The sequence below is a fragment of the Staurois parvus genome, unplaced genomic scaffold, assembly GCF_062004578.1.
Source record: "Staurois parvus isolate SC_StPar_1 unplaced genomic scaffold, SC_StPar_1.0 ptg000316l, whole genome shotgun sequence".
Taxonomy (NCBI): domain Eukaryota; kingdom Metazoa; phylum Chordata; class Amphibia; order Anura; family Ranidae; genus Staurois; species Staurois parvus.
This window is the reverse complement of record NW_028318112.1, coordinates 3,898,641-3,918,638: the sequence shown is the minus strand read 5'-3', so window position 1 is coordinate 3,918,638 and position 19,998 is coordinate 3,898,641. Positions and strand designations below refer to the sequence as shown.

The following is a 19,998-nucleotide window of genomic DNA, read 5'->3' as shown; positions in this document are numbered from 1 at the left end:
AAAGACTGCTGACGGAATCCGTGAAGAGGAGTAGCAGGAGAAGGAGCATCTGAACGAGCGGAATATGCCAACAAGCGACAACAGGGGCCTATGGCAGATTAGGGGCCTGGCAGCAGCTATGGGAGGCCCGTAATCTGCCAGCACCCTATGTCAAAAAATTCTACACACCAGCAGTGTGTGAGGAGACCTGAAAGTGGCACATGGCAGAGTGTGGCGATGGAGACAGCAGCAATGGGAGGCCGTACAGGGACCCATGAGAGACTCTGGACCTGGCAGCAGCATGAGGAAGCGGTATATAGGGGCCTATGGCAGATTAGGGGCCTGGCAGCAGCTATAGGAGGCCCATAATCTGCCAGCACCCTATGTCAAAAAATTCTACACACCAGCAGTGTGTGAGGAGACCTGAAAGTGGCACATGGCAGAGTGTGGCGATGGAGACAGCAGCAATGGGAGGCCGTACAGGGACCCATGACAGACTCTGGACCTGGCAGCAGCATGAGGAGGCGGTATATAGGGGCCCATGGCAGATTAGGGGCCTGGCAGCAGCTATGGGAGGCCCATAATCTGCCAGCACCCTATGTCAAAAAATTCTACACACCAGCAGTGTGTGAGGAGACCTGAAAGTGGCACATGGCAGAGTGTGGCGATGGAGACAGCAGCAATGGGAGGCCGTACAGGGACCCATGACAGACTCTGGACCTGGCAGCAGCATGAGGAGGCGGTATATAGGGGCCCATGGCAGATTAGGGGCCTGGCAGCAGCTATGGGAGGCCCATAATCTGCCAGCACCCTATGTCAAAAAATTCTACACACCAGCAGTGTGTGAGGAGACCTGAAAGTGGCACATGGCAGAGTGTGGCGATGGAGACAGCAGCAATGGGAGGCCGTACAGGGACCCATGACAGACTCTGGACCTGGCAGCAGCATGAGGAAGCGGTATATAGGGGCCTATGGCAGATTAGGGGCCTGGCAGCAGCTATAGGAGGCCCATAATCTGCCAGCACCCTATGTCAAAAAATTCTACACACCAGCAGTGTGTGAGGAGACCTGAAAGTGGCACATGGCAGAGTGTGGCGATGGAGACAGCAGCAATGGGAGGCCGTACAGGGACCCATGAGAGACTCTGGACCTGGCAGCAGCATGAGGAAGCGGTATATAGGGGCCTATGGCAGATTAGGGGCCTGGCAGCAGCTATAGGAGGCCCATAATCTGCCAGCACCCTATGTCAAAAAATTCTACACACCAGCAGTGTGTGAGGAGACCTGAAAGTGGCACATGGCAGAGTGTGGCGATGGAGACAGCAGCAATGGGAGGCCGTACAGGGACCCATGACAGACTCTGGACCTGGCAGCAGCATGAGGAGGCGGTATATAGGGGCCCATGGCAGATTAGGGGCCTGGCAGCAGCTATGGGAGGCCCATAATCTGCCAGCACCCTATGTCAAAAAATTCTACACACCAGCAGTGTGTGAGGAGACCTGAAAGTGGCACATGGCAGAGTGTGGCGATGGAGACAGCAGCAATGGGAGGCCGTACAGGGACCCATGACAGACTCTGGACCTGGCAGCAGCATGAGGAGGCGGTATATAGGGGCCTATGGCAGATTAGGGGCCTGGCAGCAGCTATGGGAGGCCCGTAATCTGCCAGCACCCTATGTCAAAAAATTCTACACACCAGCAGTGTGTGAGGAGACCTGAAAGTGGCACATGGCAGAGTGTGGCGATGGAGACAGCAGCAATGGGAGGCCGTACAGGGACCCATGAGAGACTCTGGACCTGGCAGCAGCATGAGGAAGCGGTATATAGGGGCCTATGGCAGATTAGGGGCCTGGCAGCAGCTATGGGAGGCCCGTAATCTGCCAGCACCCTATGTCAAAAAATTCTACACACCAGCAGTGTGTGAGGAGACCTGAAAGTGGCACATGGCAGAGTGTGGCAATGGAGACAGCAGCAATGGGAGGCCGTACAGGGACCCATGAGAGACTCTGGACCTGGCAGCAGCATGAGGAAGCGGTATATAGGGGCCTATGGCAGATTAGGGGCCTGGCAGCAGCTATAGGAGGCCCATAATCTGCCAGCACCCTATGTCAAAAAATTCTACACACCAGCAGTGTGTGAGGAGACCTGAAAGTGGCACATGGCAGAGTGTGGCGATGGAGACAGCAGCAATGGGAGGCCGTACAGGGACCCATGAGAGACTCTGGACCTGGCAGCAGCATGAGGAAGCGGTATATAGGGGCCTATGGCAGATTAGGGGCCTGGCAGCAGCAATGGGAGGCCCATAATCTGCCAGCACCCTATGTCAAAAAATTCTACACACCAGCAGTGTGTGAGGAGACCTGAAAGTGGCACATGGCAGAGTGTGGCGATGGAGACAGCAGCAATGGGAGGCCGTACAGGGACCCATGACAGACTCTGGACCTGGCAGCAGCATGAGGAGGCGGTATATAGGGGCCTGTGGCAGATTAGGGGCCTGGCAGCAGCTATGGGAGGCCCATAATCTGCCAGCACCCTATGTCAAAAAATTCTACACACCAGCAGTGTGTGAGGAGACCTGAAAGTGGCACATGGCAGAGTGTGGCGATGGAGACAGCAGCAATGGGAGGCCGTACAGGGACCCATGACAGACTCTGGACCTGGCAGCAGCATGAGGAGGCGGTATATAGGGGCCTGTGGCAGATTAGGGGCCTGACAGCAGCTATGGGAGGCCCATAATCTGCCAGCACCCTATGTCAAAAAATTCTACACACCAGCAGTGTGTGAGGAGACCTGAAAGTGGCACATGGCAGAGTGTGGCGATGGAGACAGCAGCAATGGGAGGCCGTACAGGGACCCATGAGAGACTCTGGACCTGGCAGCAGCATGAGGAAGCGGTATATAGGGGCCTATGGCAGATTAGGGGCCTGGCAGCAGCTATGGGAGGCCCATAATCTGCCAGCACCCTATGTCAAAAAATTCTACACACCAGCAGTGTGTGAGGAGACCTGAAAGTGGCACATGGCAGAGTGTGGCGATGGAGACAGCAGCAATGGGAGGCCGTACAGGGACCCATGAGAGACTCTGGACCTGGCAGCAGCATGAGGAGGCGGTATATAGGGGCCTATGGCAGATTAGGGGCCTGGCAGCAGCTATGGGAGGCCCGTAATCTGCCAGCACCCTATGTCAAAAAATTCTACACACCAGCAGTGTGTGAGGAGACCTGAAAGTGGCACATGGCAGAGTGTGGCGATGGAGACAGCAGCAATGGGAGGCCGTACAGGGACCCATGAGAGACTCTGGACCTGGCAGCAGCATGAGGAGGCGGTATATAGGGGCCTATGGCAGATTAGGGGCCTGGCAGCAGCTATGGGAGGCCCGTAATCTGCCAGCACCCTATGTCAAAAAATTCTACACACCAGCAGTGTGTGAGGAGACCTGAAAGTGGCACATGGCAGAGTGTGGCGATGGAGACAGCAGCAATGGGAGGCCGTACAGGGACCCATGAGAGACTCTGGACCTGGCAGCAGCATGAGGAAGCGGTATATAGGGGCCTATGGCAGATTAGGGGCCTGGCAGCAGCTATAGGAGGCCCGTAATCTGCCAGCACCCTATGTCAAAAAATTCTACACACCAGCAGTGTGTGAGGAGACCTGAAAGTGGCACATGGCAGAGTGTGGCGATGGAGACAGCAGCAATGGGAGGCCGTACAGGGACCCATGAGAGACTCTGGACCTGGCAGCAGCATGAGGAAGCGGTATATAGGGGCCTATGGCAGATTAGGGGCCTGGCAGCAGCAATGGGAGGCCCATAATCTGCCAGCACCCTATGTCAAAAAATTCTACACACCAGCAGTGTGTGAGGAGACCTGAAAGTGGCACATGGCAGAGTGTGGCGATGGAGACAGCAGCAATGGGAGGCCGTACAGGGACCCATGACAGACTCTGGACCTGGCAGCAGCATGAGGAGGCGGTATATAGGGGCCTATGGCAGATTAGGGGCCTGGCAGCAGCTATGGGAGGCCCATAATCTGCCAGCACCCTATGTCAAAAAATTCTACACACCAGCAGTGTGTGAGGAGACCTGAAAGTGGCACATGGCAGAGTGTGGCGATGGAGACAGCAGCAATGGGAGGCCGTACAGGGACCCATGAGAGACTCTGGACCTGGCAGCAGCATGAGGAAGCGGTATATAGGGGCCTATGGCAGATTAGGGGCCTGGCAGCAGCAATGGGAGGCCCTTAATCTGCCAGCACCCTATGTCAAAAAATTCTACACACCAGCAGTGTGTGAGGAGACCTGAAAGTGGCACATGGCAGAGTGTGGCGATGGAGACAGCAGCAATGGGAGGCCGTACAGGGACCCATGACAGACTCTGGACCTGGCAGCAGCATGAGGAGGCGGTATATAGGGGCCTATGGCAGATTAGGGGCCTGGCAGCAGCTATGGGAGGCCCATAATCTGCCAGCACCCTATGTCAAAAAATTCTACACACCAGCAGTGTGTGAGGAGACCTGAAAGTGGCACATGGCAGAGTGTGGCGATGGAGACAGCAGCAATGGGAGGCCGTACAGGGACCCATGACAGACTCTGGACCTGGCAGCAGCATGAGGAGGCGGTATATAGGGGCCTGTGGCAGATTAGGGGCCTGGCAGCAGCTATGGGAGGCCCATAATCTGCCAGCACCCTATGTCAAAAAATTCTACACACCAGCAGTGTGTGAGGAGACCTGAAAGTGGCACATGGCAGAGTGTGGCGATGGAGACAGCAGCAATGGGAGGCCGTACAGGGACCCATGACAGACTCTGGACCTGGCAGCAGCATGAGGAGGCGGTATATAGGGGCCCATGGCAGATTAGGGGCCTGGCAGCAGCTATGGGAGGCCCATAATCTGCCAGCACCCTATGTCAAAAAATTCTACACACCAGCAGTGTGTGAGGAGACCTGAAAGTGGCACATGGCAGAGTGTGGCGATGGAGACAGCAGCAATGGGAGGCCGTACAGGGACCCATGACAGACTCTGGACCTGGCAGCAGCATGAGGAGGCGGTATATAGGGGCCTATGGCAGATTAGGGGCCTGGCAGCAGCTATAGGAGGCCCATAATCTGCCAGCACCCTATGTCAAAAAATTCAACACACCAGCAGTGTGAGGAGACCTGAAAGTGGCACATGGCATGAGACACTGTGGACCTGGCAGCAGCATGAGGAGGCGGTATATAGGGGCCCATGGCAGATTAGGGGCCTGGCAGCAGCTATAGGAGGCCCATAATCTGCCAGCACCCTATGTCAAAAAATTCTACACACCAGCAGTGTGTGAGGAGACCTGAAAGTGGCACATGGCAGAGTGTGGCGATGGAGACAGCAGCAATGGGAGGCCGTACAGGGACCCATGAGAGACTCTGGACCTGGCAGCAGCATGAGGAAGCGGTATATAGGGGCCTATGGCAGATTAGGGGCCTGGCAGCAGCTATGGGAGGCCCATAATCTGCCAGCACCCTATGTCAAAAAATTCTACACACCAGCAGTGTGTGAGGAGACCTGAAAGTGGCACATGGCAGAGTGTGGCGATGGAGACAGCAGCAATGGGAGGCCGTACAGGGACCCATGAGAGACTCTGGACCTGGCAGCAGCATGAGGAGGCGGTATATAGGGGCCTATGGCAGATTAGGGGCCTGGCAGCAGCTATGGGAGGCCCGTAATCTGCCAGCACCCTATGTCAAAAAATTCTACACACCAGCAGTGTGTGAGGAGACCTCAAAGTGGCACATGTTTGAGGCATGATTCATGGCGGATTTAGTCAGTTGTGTCAGGAACTGGTGGTTTGAAATCCAGACTAATCCACGCCTGATTCATTTTCACAAACGTGAGTCTCTCCACACTTTGGGTGGACAGTCGTGTCCTCCGCGGAGTTACAATACCTCCTGCCGCACTAAACACGCGCTCCGATGCCACGCTACTGGCCGGGCATGACAGCCTTTCAAGGGCAAATTCAGCTAGTTGGGGCCAAAGGTCAAGTTTCGTTGCCCAGTAGTCAAGGGGATTGTCTACCTCGGTTGGCAGGGTGCTGTCCAAGTAGGCCCAAGCCTGTTGTTTGAGGTCCTGCTCCAGGTCCACCTGATGCTGCTGCTGCGGCTGGTTAGTAGTTTCCTCACTGCGCTGGTGAAGAAAGCTACTCATCATCGACTGCAGACTGAGGCAGCTGCTGCTGGTGGAGCTGCCACTGCTCCTACCACCCCACCCCTCCCCTGCTGCCATGGCAGCGGAACGCGAGCGCACAGGGCCCACAGTGTCTGAGGATGGACGTTGGCGCACAAAGGCAGAGACCAACTGACTACATAGGTGGTTTTTATAGTACGTTATTTTGGCCTCCCTCTCAGCAGGTGTGAAAAAGGCCACCATTTTGGAACGGTAGCGAGGGTCCAACAAGGTGGACAGCCAAAAGTCATCCCTCTGTCTGATGGTTATTATTCGGCTGTCGCTACGCAAGCAACCGAGCATGCTATGGGCCATTTGTGCCAAGGAATGCGAGGGACTCCCTGCCTCCATCTCCACAGCATACTGCCACGGTGCGTCTGGGTCCTCTGTCTCCTCCTCCTCCTCCTCTACCAGATGCTCCTGCTCCTCCACTCCTGTCCGCTGAGTGGAAAAACCACCCATTTCACTCAATAATTCCTGAGCACAAATGTCCTCCTCTACCTCCTCCTCTTCTTCCTGTCCTGCCCCCACAGGGGTCATGTGGCGTTGAGATCTGTGCGCCACGTCTACCGCACCCTGACCAGCCATTGTTAACAGCATTTGTTCAAGGACGTGCAACAGAGGAATGACGTTGTTCATCCCATAGTCCTGCCGACTCACGAATAGCGTGGCCTCCTCAAAGGGCCTGAGCAAGCGGCAGGTGTCACGCATGAGCTGCCAATGGCTGACATCGAAGTTACACAGGGGAGTACCTTTATCCGCTTGTAACATCAGGAAATCGGTGATGGCCTTTCGCTGTTCGTAAAGGCGGTCTAACATGTGTAGGGTTGAATTCCACCTTGTTGCAACGTCGCAGATCAGGCGATGCTGTGGAATTCCGTTCTGCCGCTGCAGCTCAAGGAGGGTGTGCTTTGCGGTGTAGGAATGGCTGAAATGCATGCAAAGTTTACGTGACATTTTAAGGATGTCTTGCAGTGGGATGGTGGATTTTAAGAACCGCTTGACAACCAGATTGAACACGTGAGCCATGCATGGCGCATGGCACAACCTTCCTTGACGCAGAGCAGACACCATGTTCTTTCCGTTGTCGGTCAACATGGTTCCGATTTTCAGTTTGCGCGGAGACAGCCATCTGTCGATTTCTCTGTTCATTACACTCAGAAGTTCCTCCCCTGTGTGACTACGTTCGCCAAGGCATACCAGGTGCAGAACAGCGTGACACCGTTGCGCCCTGCACATGTGATATGCCGGTCGGGTAATGGGACTTGGCACGGGGGTGGCGGCTGAGGACACGGCGGAAGAAGAGGTGGTAGAGGCGGACATCTTTGCCGGACCAAGGACGTGCAAACGTGGAGGCAAAAGCGGCGTGACCTGTCCAAGTTGCTGGTGCGGCTGTGACGGCACCACGTTCACCCAGTGGGCCGTAAATGACATGTACTGTCCCTGACCATAGTTACAGCTCCACACGTCGGCGCTGCCGTGCACTTTGGCAGAGACCGACATGCTCAAAGACTGGCCCACCATGTCTTCTACATGTGAATGCAGGGCTGGCACTGCCTTTTTGGCGAAGAAATGACGGCTTGGCACTCTCCACCGCGGCGCGGCACAAGCCATCATTTCTCTGAAAGGTGCTGAGTCCACCACTTGGAAAGGGAGGGACTGCAGCACCAGCAACTTGGACAGGAGGACGTTCAGCTTTTGCACCGTCGGGTGCGTGCTCGCAAACTGTTGTCTCTTGGAAACGGATTCCAAGAAAGACTGCTGACGGAATCCGTGAAGAGGAGTAGCAGGAGAAGGAGCATCTGAACGAGCGGAAGATGCCAACGAGCGACAACTCCCCTCAGCAGAGGTGTTGGAGCCTTGACTGGCTGATGGAGGGCGATTGACGTCGGGTGACGGAGCAAGTAACGGAGCGGGTGATGGAGCGGGGGCTGGGGCGGGCAGAACCGCCGTATCTTTATCACGGTTTTCCCAGGCCACCAAATGGCGACGCTGCATATGCTGCCGCAACGCTGTAGTCCCAACATGGGCCCCCTGGCCACGCTTGACTTTCTGGCCACATAGTCGACATACGGCTACGTTTACTTCCTCGGGCGGCTTGACGAAAAATTGCCACACCGCCGAGTAGGAAACTTTGCCCCCGATACTCCTCACTGGCTGACTGCTGCTTCCTCCGTGCACACCGGCACCACTACTGGCCGTGGTGGTAGGCTGCAGTGGAGCTGGTGCTCTACTCCGTGGACGTTTGGCTCCACTGACACTGCTGCGACCCTGCTGCTGTCTCCTGGGCAACCCACCGACTGTTTTGCTCGCTGCCAAGCTGCCACCCTCTTCTCCTGATGATGCGGAAGAAATTGCCTGATGACGACGAGGCTGCCAAGTGCGATCAACCTCCTCATCATCAAGTAGGGTCTCCGCCTCACTACTAGCCCCCTCGGCTGCGTCTGGGTCAGGAGACAGACCTGTCTCTAGACCGGCTACCGAGCCACTCTCCTCGCCACTACTTCTTCGCCTGGCTGCTGAAAAGGCGGATGTCTCCCCCCGTTCCTGACCGCCCTCTGTTAGCTCTTCCTCACTGTACAGTGGGGCTGAGCCCACAGCATGCGATACTTCGCTTGGTGAGGGAACACCAAAGGACAGGGGCAGGTAGAGGACACGTGATTTCAGTGGGCTTGGTCCCGGGCCATGCCAACTAACGGTTGTGTCTGACGTACCCACCGACCGTTGGCTGTAGGTGTCAGAGGTGACCTGGGAAGAGGAAGACGACCGAGCCAACCAATCGACGACGGCAGGGTTGTCGGTGGAGACACGACCGCTGGATGACACCGGGAGCACTGGCCTCTGGCTGCGAATAGTGCTGCCTCGACCCCTTCCTCTGCTGCCACGTCTGCTCGCTCCTAAAACATTGCCTCCTCTGCCACTCCTCTGCATGTTGTCTGACATACTCTTTAATTAAACGATTATGTGTCCCTGAGTAACAATTCTGTGTCCCTGAGTAACAATTCTGTGTCTGTGCGAGTAACAATTCTGTGGCCCTAAGTAACAGTTCTGTGGCCCTCAGTAACAATTCTGTGTCCCTGATTAACGTTTCTGTGGCCCCAAGTAACAGTTCTGTGGCCCTCAGTAACAATTCTGTGTCTGTGCGAGTAACAATTCTGTGTCTGTGCTAGTAACAATTCTGTGGCCCTAAGTAAAGTTTCTGTGGCCCTAAGTAACAATTCTCTGGCACTCAGTAACAATTCTGTCTGTCCCTGAGTAACAATTCTCTGGCACTCAGTAACAATTCTGTCTGTCCCTGAGTAAAAATTCTGTGGCCCTAAGTAAAGTTTCTGGGGCCCTGAGTAACAATTATCTGGCACTCAGTAACAATTCTGTCTGTCCCTGAGTAACAATTCTCTGGCACTCAGTAACAATTCTGTCTGTCCCTGAGTAAAAATTCTCTGGCCCTAAGTAAAGTTTCTGGGGCCCTGAGTAACAATTATCTGGCACTCCGTAACAATTCTGTCTGTCCCTGAGTAACAATTCTCTGGCACTCAGTAACAATTCTGTCTGTCCCTGAGTAAAAATTCTCTGGCCCTAAGTAAAGTTTCTGTGGCCCTGAGTAACAATTCTCTGGCACTCCGTAACAATTCTGTCTGTCCCTGAGTAACAATTCTCTGGCACTCAGTAACAATTCTGTCTGTCCCTGAGTAAAAATTCTGTGGCCCTAATTAAAGTTTCTGTGGCCCTAAGTAACAATTCTCTGGCACTCAGTAACAATTCTGTCTGTCCCTGAGTAACAATTCTCTGGCACTCGGTAACAATTCTGTCTGTCCCTGAGTAACAATTCTCTGGCACTCAGTAACAATTCTGTCTGTCCCTGAGTAAAAATTCTGTGGCCCTAATTAAAGTTTCTGTGGCCCTAAGTAACAATTCTCTGGCACTCAGTAACAATTCTGTCTGTCCCTGAGTAACAATTCTCTGGCACTCAGTAACAATTCTGTCTGTCCCTGAGTAAAAATTCTGTGGCCCTAAGTAAAGTTTCTGTGGCCCTGAGTAACAATTCTCTGGCACTCCGTAACAATTCTGTCTGTCCCTGAGTAACAATTCTCTGGCACTCAGTAACAATTCTGTCTGTCCCTGAGTAAAAATTCTGTGGCCCTAATTAAAGTTTCTGTGGCCCTAAGTAACAATTCTCTGGCACTCAGTAACAATTCTGTCTGTCCCTGAGTAACAATTCTCTGGCACTCCGTAACAATTCTGTCTGTCCCTGAGTAACAATTCTCTGGCACTCAGTAACAATTCTGTCTGTCCCTGAGTAAAAATTCTGTGACCCTAATTAAAGTTTCTGTGGCCCTAAGTAACAATTCTCTGGCACTCAGTAACAATTCTGTCTGTCCCTGAGTAACAATTCTCTGGCACTCCGTAACAATTCTGTCTGTCCCTGAGTAACAATTCTCTGGCACTCAGTAACAATTCTGTCTGTCCCTGAGTAAAAATTCTGTGGCCCTAAGTAAAGTTTCTGTGGCCCTGAGTAACAATTCTCTGGCACTCCGTAACAATTCTGTCTGTCCCTGAGTATGAATTCCGTGGCCCTAACTAGCGTTTCTTTGTCCCTAAGTAAAGTTTCTGTGGCCCTCAGTAACAGTTCTGTGTCTGTGCGAGTAACAATTCTGTGTCTGTGCGAGTAACAATTCTGTGGCCCTAAGTAAAGTTTCTGTGGCCCTAAGTAACAATTCTCTGGCACTCCGTAACAATTCTGTCTGTCCCTGAGTAACAATTCTCTGGCACTCAGTAACAATTCTGTCTGTCCCTGAGTAAAAATTCTGTGGCCCTAAGTAAAGTTTCTGTGGCCCTGAGTAACAATTCTCTGGCACTCCGTAACAATTCTGTCTGTCCCTGAGTAACAATTCTCTGGCACTCAGTAACAATTCTGTCTGTCCCTGAGTAAAAATTCTGTGGCCCTAAGTAAAGTTTCTGTGGCCCAGAGTAACAATTCTCTGGCACTCCGTAACAATTCTGTCTGTCCCTGAGTATGAATTCTGTGGCCCTAACTAGCGTTTCTTTGTCCCTAAGTAACAGTTCTGTGGCCCTGAGTAACAATTCTGTGTCTGTGCGAGTAACAATTCTGTGGCCCTAAGTAACAGTTCTGTGGCCCTCAGTAACAGTTCTGTGTCTGTGCGAGTAACAATTCTGTGTCTGTGCGAGTAACAATTCTGTGGCCCTAAGTAACAGTTCTGTGGCCTTCAGTAACAATTCTGTGTCTGTGCGAGTAACAATTCTGTGTCTGTGCGAGTAACAATTCTGTGGCCCTAAGTAAAGTTTCTGTGGCCCTAAGTAACAATTCTCTGGCACTCAGTAACAATTCTGTCTGTCCCTGAGTAACAATTCTCTGGCACTCAGTAACAATTCTGTCTGTCCCTGAGTAAAAATTCTGTGGCCCTAAGTAAAGTTTCTGTGGCCCTAAGTAACAATTCTCTGGCACTCAGTAACAATTCTGTCTGTCCCTGAGTAACAATTCTCTGGCACTGAGTAACAATTCTGTCTGTCCCTGAGTAAAAATTCTGTGGCCCTAATTAAAGTTTCTGTGGCCCTAAGTAACAATTCTCTTGCACTCAGTAACAATTCTGTCTGTCCCTGAGTAACAATTCTCTGGCACTCAGTAACAATTGTGTCTGTCCCTGAGTAACAATTCTGTGGCCCTAATAACGTTTCTGTGGCCCTAAGTAACAATTCTCTGGCACTGAGTAACAATTCTGTCTGTCCCTGATTATGAATTCTGTGGCCCTAACTAGCGTTTCTTTGTCCCTAAATAACGATTCTGTGGCCCTCATTAACAAGTCTGTGTCCCTGAGTAATGGTTCTCTGTCCCTAAGTAACTTTTCTCTGTCCCCAATTATCGTTTCTGTGGCCCTAACTCTGTCCCTGTCCCTAGTACAGAGCGGTCTGCCTCTGTTCAATAACTGCAGGCAAATGAAGAATTCCAAAATGGCCGCTATTTATAGCTCGACCATTACACAGTGCTGGCTGGCTGGCTGCTGATAGGCTGATGCGATCACATGTAGTTGAGGAATGCATTATGGGTCAGCGCGCCTTGTCTGCGCGCCTTCCCAGACATCCCCGCTCCGTCGCCGCACATGTCAGCCGCCATTTTCTGAAAAATTTCGATTCGCGCGTCCGAATTAGGCTATTTTTCGGATTCGGCACGAATCGAAATTTTTCCGATATTCGACTCGAATTCCACTTCGGATACTTCGATTCGCTCATCTCTAGCTATAACTTTCACACAAAGTAATCAATATACAATTATTGGGATTTTTTTACCAAAAACATGTAGCAGAATACATTTTGGCCTACATTTATAACTAACTTTGAGTTTACTATATATTTTTTATAGCTGAAAGTAAAAAATATAGTTTTTCTTCAAAATGTTTGGTCTTTTTTTGTTTATAGCACAAAAAATAAAAAGCGCACAGGTGATTAAATACCAGTGAAACAAAGCTCTATTTGTGTGAAAAAAAGGACGTAAATTTCATTTGGGTACAGCATTGCATGACTGCGCAATTATCAGTTCAATTAGTGCAGCGCCGAGTAGCAAAAAGAGGCCTGGTCATTAATCACCTCTCATTCAGCTACTGTATAAATGGCCGGATGGCGGCAGTGCAGGGGTGCCGTTTATAAATGGCCTCCCCGCCCCCTGCTTGTGCGCGCTCCCTGGGAGCGCGCAGCACATCGATCCAGTGCCCGCTGTGTCCTCCGGACACAGTGGAACACCGATCGTTGTATGAGACCTCTGTGTGAGGTCCCGATCATGTGCTCACTGATTGGCCAATCAGTGATCACATACATTCGACAAAAAATGGAAAGTGCAGCGCTATAAGAGAAAAAAATAAATAAATTGTCCTTTTAAAGTGATAAACAATAAATGTCCTATGTAGCCGTATCAAATGAGATGAATGGTCCACAGGAAAACTTCAAACCGCTCTAATGTCATCCAATATCCCAATATGAAAGGAATAGATAGATTGCCCACTTACCAGAAGCGCAATCTTAATGCGCATGTGAAGGTCATATGTAGCTGGGATCCTGTATGGATACTGCCTGGAAATACACTGATGGTTCTTCACTGGTATTGGGGTACCGGTCTGGTCAGATCACATTGCTCCTCAGATCCACAGGTATGAGGTATGAAGGCTCAGTGTCAGGTCTCCTCTGCTGACACTTCTGGTAATTACAGCGGAGCAGAGGAGCAGCAGAGGAGACCTGGCACTGAGCCTTCATACCTCAGCCCCAGCATTTCAGGCTTCTCTGTGTGGATGTGAGGAGCAATGTGATCTGACCAGACCGGTACCCCCATACCAGTGAAGAACCATCAGTGTATTTCCAGGCAGTATCCATACAGGACCCCGGCTACATATGACCTTCACATGCGCATTAAGATTGCGCTTCTGGTAAGTGGGCAATCTATCTATTCCTTTCATATTGGGATATTGGATGACATCAGAGCGGTTTGAAGTTTTCCTGTGGACCATTCATCTCATTTGATACGGCTACATTGGACATTTATTGTTTATCACTTTAAAGGACAATTTATTTATTTTTTTCTCTTATAGCGCTGCACTTTCCATTTTTTGTTGAATTTATATAGAAAGGTTTTGTGGTTCCTTTTAGTGCAATTAGCTGCTTGTTAAAGTGCGCTCACTAATCTGCTTATATACATTAGTGATCACATACAGAGTAGTAAGCAAGATGTCACTTCTGACATCATTGCTTACTACGTGTGAAATCTGTGAATGATCACAGAGGTCACATGGTAAAAGGTTATTCACAACAGCCTTGTACCATGTGACAAGCTGTGACCAATCACATCTCACACAGTATTTCTTAATGGCTTCAAGAATGCAGCTAGAGAGAAGGAGAAATGATTGCTTTTACAGCCTTTATGGGTATAAAAGCAATCAATGTAAAAAATAAATCTTAATCACCCCCCACAAGTAGTATGTAAAAAAACCATAAATAATAATATTAAAAAAATAAAATAAAAATGGAAAGAAATGTTTTAAATTATAATTTTTGGTTATAACCTAATTTGGGTTATTTTTTTTTTTACTAAAAAGATAACTGAATAAATTTTGGCCAAGATTTAAGATGAAATATTATTTATTTGCAAAATTTTATAAGAAAACTTTTTTTCAAAATTTTTGGACTTTTTCATTTATATAGCAAAAAAAAAAAAAAAAATCCCAGTGGTGAATAAATACCACCAAAATAATGCTTTTTATGTCTCAAAAAAATGCTAAACAAATTCATACAGTGTTGCATGACCGCGCAATTATCATTAAAAGTGTGATAGCACTGAAAGCTGAAAATTGGCCTGGAAAGGAAGAAGGTAAAAGTGTCCGGACATGAAGTGGTTAAGAGGGATAAATCATCTAGAGGGCAAATGGTTAAATAAATGTTCAGCAGGGCTGAGACTGTGCTGAGTTAGTTAAGCACAACAGTTTTTCTTGCATTAGAAATTTCTCCAGCAGTTACAAACTTTCACCTCACTGTAGGTTTCAAATGTAATAAGTCCATAGATAAAGGCACATCCCTGAAACAATAACCATAGTTCCTGAACAAGGGATACTCTGGGAACTTAATAAACAGCAACAGCGAGGGAAGACAGAAATACAAAAAAACAAAGAAAATTTACAGAATCTCCCATTTGCCCCTACTTTTTTCTGTGGTGAAGAAATTGGTTGACTAATACTAGCCCATTATCTCAAGTTATCAGAGCCTTTAAAAAGCTAATACACCCCCTCCATTTATGAGTTACTGAAGGGGACCTTTGGGGTTATCTACCTAAACTGGAATGCAACTCTGCATAGAAACCAATCAGTTTCCAGGTTTTATTGTCAAAGCTTAATTGAACAAGCTGAAGTTAGAAGCTGGTTGGCTACCATGCATAGCTGCACCAGATTTTGAATGCACCAGTTTTAGCAAATCTACCCCATAGTCTCATAAACCTCCTAGTACAGAACAACAATCTCCCAGTAAGGCCCTATCCTCGCTACCCCTGGCAACCCTAGCTATTATTGGTGCCTTGACTGAGTGACTTGTTGGCACATGCTTTCAGGATAGTTTGTTTTTGCACAGACTAGGTGACTTATATTCTCCTCTGTTTATGAAGCTTATACAGTGTTAGAAAGACAGTAGCTCTTTTCAAAGATCAGTTTACAGGTTACACGTAGACATTCTTTGACACGTGGCTATGCTGGAATTTTCTCTAGTATTCAACTGTGGTCTTAGACATGATCATAGTCCTATTAAAGGGTAGCATGCAGAAGAAATGGGCTCTGGTATATCAGTTAACATCTGGTGTGCCAGGTTATCTGGCATCAAGTTTGCTTTGTACCATCACAGCCTGATTCCCTTTTCACTGGGACCCCCAAATTATTGTTAATAGCACTGCACTGGTTTTTTTACTTTCCTTTTCTTTGCTATTTTACAGGCCATATTTTCTATTTTCTAATATTTTTCATGTTATTTTTAGGTATTTTTGGCATTCTTTCTTTTTTCTTAGGCTTGATGTTCAAACTTAATAGTTCAAATGTTATTTCCTTTGGAATTGTTTCCTGCATATACTAGAATTTTCTGAGGTTGTTTTTATTATAACTAGGGAGATTGGAGTCTTTGGTAGTCATAGGTTATTACTGAGGGACTGCTGACTGGTACATCCAGTGCTTTGTAAACCAGTTGTCAATATTTGCACTTATACAATTTTGCACAACTTGGGATAACTGAATGTCATTGCAGCTATGGTTTGCAAGACTAGTGTAGAACAGATGTCCCCAACTTTGACAGATAATTGCTAAGCCAAAGCTTGCTGGTGTTTAAAAGGCACCAAACACATCCTATTATATTCGTGCAGAAACCTTTAATTATAGTAGGCCTCCAGTTGCAACACACTGGCTCAGAGACAAGTCTCACTGTTCGCAGTGACCTCCAATTTCCATATTCATAGTTAAACCATCGTTAACAGGAATGCAGCTGAGGACAGCATACCACCGATGGGTCCTGAACCATTCTATTAGTCCTAAATTTTTACTCCTTCCAAAGACCAAAAACCACCAGGCTGCTATCCATCCATGCAACCACAGAACCAAAGGAAACAGAGAGGGAGAGTGGGAAGTTTGTTCTTAATCCACTGCAGACTTTCTACTCTAAACCCCTCCTAAAGTTTCAGAGACCCCTCCCATATCACCACCCCCAATCAGGTTAATTTCTGCAACATTCAAAATCTTAGCCAGTTTTAACCTGTTTAGCTTTTGTCTCCCCTTTTCACAGTCATGTTTGCCCTGCAGGGCCAATGTAGCTGCTGTACTTTTTGTATTTTTTTGCATTGTTTTCTTATTTTTTGTCATCATGCATGATTTTTTGTTAACACCACACACACAATATGATAATTCATCATCCACTCTTTATTTTTAGGTAATAACTGGTTTGCCCCTGTTGTGATTCATTTTTGTGCTGCCATTTGACCTTACCTCAGCCTGCATCTTTTTATTTGTACTGTGTGATAAACATCCACTAAGCGATGGCATAACACAGTACAATTAAAAGATGTTTGCCACTGCTGCTTTATACTACTACTATTATTTTTACATGACAGGCAGGCAGGCAGACAGGCAGGCAGACAGACAGACAGATGATAGATAGAGTGTAAGTATATATAAACATACAGTTGCAAGAAAAAGTATGTGAACCCCTTGGGATTACGTGGAGTTTTGCATGAATTGGGCATAAAATGTGCTCTGAACGTCATCTAAGTCACAACAATAGAAGAACACAGTCTGCTGAACATAATACTACACAAACATTAGATGTTGCCATGGTTTAATTGCACATAACATGTAAACATTCACAGTGCAGGGAGGAAAAAGTATGTGAACCTTTGGACTGGTTGACCCTTCTTTGGCAGCAATAACCTCAACCAAACGTTTCCTGTAGTTACAGATCAGACCTGCACAACGATCTGGAGTAATTTTGGACCACTCCTCTTCACAAAACTGTTTCAGTGTAGCAATATTCTTGGGATGTCTGGTGTGAATCGCTCTCTTAAGGTCACGCCACGGCATTTCAATCGGGTTGAGGTCAGGACTCTGACTGGGCCACTCCAGAAGGCGTATTCTGTGCTGTTGCAGCCATTGTTTTGTTGAATTACTTGTATGCTTTGGGTCATTGTCCTGTTGCATCACCCATCCTCTGCGGAGCTTCAGTTGGCAGACAGATGGTTGTACGTTTTCCTGAAAAATGTCTTGATAAACTCTGGAATTCATTTTCCCATCAATGACAACAATCCATCCAGGCCCTGAGGCAGCAAAGCAGCCCCAAACCATGATGCTCCCTCCGCCATGTTTTACAGTGGGGTTGAGGTTTTGATGTTGGTGTGCTGTGCCTTTTTTCTCCACACATAGTGTTGTGTGTTCTTCCCACACAACTCAATCTTGGTTTCATCTGTCCACAGTATATTTTGCCAGTAGTGCTGTGGAACATCCAGGTGCTCTTTTGCAAACTTCAAACGTGCTGCAATATTCTTTTTGGACAGCAATGACTTCCTCCGTGGTGTCCTCCCATGCACTCCATTCTTGTTTAATGTTTTCCTTATTGTAGATGTAAATGTTAGCATGTGCCAGAGATTTCTGTAGGTCTTTAGCTGACACTCTGGGATTCTTCTTTACCTCATGCAGCATTCTGCGCTGTGCTCTTGCAGTCATTTTTACAGGACGACCACGCCTAGGGAGAGTAGCAACAGTGCTAAACTTTCTCCATTTGTAGACAGTCTGTCTTACCATGGACATATAAACATCAAGGCTTTTGGAGATACTTTTGTAACCCTTTTCAGCTTCATGCAAGTCAACAATTCTTGATCGTAGGTCTTCTGAGAGCTCTTTTCTGCGAGGCATGGTTCACATCAGACAGTGCTTCTTGAAACCAGTAAACCCAAAACAGTTGTGTGTTTTTTAAGGGCAGGACAGCTGTCAGCAACACATCCAATATCATCACACTGATTGGAGTCAAGGTTGGCTCACTCCTGGCTCCAATTAGCTCTGGGAGAAGTCACTCTGGGAGAAGTCATTAAGCTAGGGCCTCACATACTTTTTCCTCCCTGCACTGTGAATGTTTACATGTTATGTGCAATTAAACCATGGCAACATCTAATGTTTGTGTAGTATTATGTTCAGCAGACTGTGTTCTTCTATTGTTGTGACTTAGATGACGTTCAGAGCACATTTTATGCCCAATTCATGCAAAACTCCACGTAATCCCAAGGGGTTCACATACTTTTTCTTGCAACTGTATATATATATATACACTGTATATATACTGTATATATTCTGTTTATAAATCAAAATTGGGAGTGGTTTGAGAAATAATGATGAGAAAAAAGCCTTAGTTTTTCACCAGTTAAAAAAGAAGTCTCACTTAGATTTTTATTAATATGTTCTTTTCCCCAGGGGAGAAAGTACATGTAGCGTTTCGTCCCATATTCCTAGGTGCTATCTAAAGCTAGATGTGAGGTTGGACAGGGTGTCTCCCTCCCCCCACTACCATTTGACACTACAACTAGCAAGGAGATGGCTGTTCTGATGGCTGTTTTCCTCAAATATACTGTATGCCTGACACAAGCTCCTTTTGAGAAATGAATGGAGAGAATGATATGTAAGATAAAATGTGCCAGGCAAGTGGGCAAGTGCTTGGGGTAGAGAAAATTGGTGCTTGACAAAGCAGCAATCTTCTAGCTAGCTGCATCTTTTGGACAGCTGTGAGGAGGAGGCACCCTGTCCTACCTGGCAGCTAGCCTTAGACAGTACCTAAGAAGATGGAACACAGTACTCCATGTACTTATTCCCCTGGGGAACAGAACACAATAATAAAAATCAAAGTGGAACTTCTTCTTCAAGAAGATATTTGATTTGTTTATCAGGCAATTATTTTTATCCACAGCCTTTAAACACACATGGAAGATTGCAAGGCTCTTACCAGACCCGGTCTGCATTTCATGATATTTTTCACACTCTTCTATATTTAAAGAGCTTCTTTCCTCATCGGAATAAGACCTGTTAGCATCCCCCTGTGTATAAAAATACATTTCTTAAAAAAAATTATAATCTGACAGTATTAGTCACAGAGTGCTTCCTGTTTAATTCTTACTATTCTTTCTGCTTGATGTTTTGTTACAGTGAACCTATGCCCAAACTCTGCACATTAGTATTTACAAGCACTAAAAAAGCTTTAAAACAAACCTTCACTCACCTCTGAAGCTATAGGAGTTGTGTAGAAGTTAATTTTTAAAATTCACAACAAAAGCACTTTTTACAGAGAGCAGAATCTTGGCAGCCTGCTGGTATTCTAATGTACACAAACACCAGGTTCTTGGTAGAAACAGACTGAAACCCATAGTCTCTTTTTTGAACTTTGATGATAAATTACATCACTGTACATGCAGCTAGAGGACAGTCATGAGGGATCTTTCACACTATGTACAGTGACTGGCATTTTGCTGCACTGGATAAGCACCAGTCACCACAGGGGAATTTACAAAATAATGGTTTTCTATATGCCTCATTCATAGTGTACAGTACGATGCAGTGTTGTATTTGTTTTCTGTAGCACACAGGATAGCACCAGTTTTCACTGCACTGCACTAAACTGCTTAAATGAGCATTTGACCATTCCTTCACTGCAGCTCACTGTAGGGCAAAACTGACAGCTGCCAGCATACTAAAACTGAGTGTGTAGCATACAACAGTGTGGACAAGACCTTAAAGGGGTGAGCGAAGCTGCCTAGGCTCAATTCACCTCAG

The 19,998-nt window shown here is 47.9% G+C and overlaps 1 protein-coding gene across 3 annotated transcripts in view; it reads right to left on the bottom strand.

The window, feature by feature from the left end:
- CACNA1I (calcium voltage-gated channel subunit alpha1 I) overlaps positions 1-19,998 on the bottom strand; it is a 1,904,325-nt gene that overhangs the window by 601,251 nt on the left and 1,283,076 nt on the right. For all 3 annotated transcript variants that reach the window (XM_089683626.1, XM_089683627.1, XM_089683628.1), the window contains exon 13: positions 19,175-19,265. In XM_089683626.1, the coding sequence (XP_089539752.1) occupies positions 19,175-19,265 (91 nt within the window). The remainder of the gene's footprint in view (positions 1-19,174; positions 19,266-19,998) is intronic.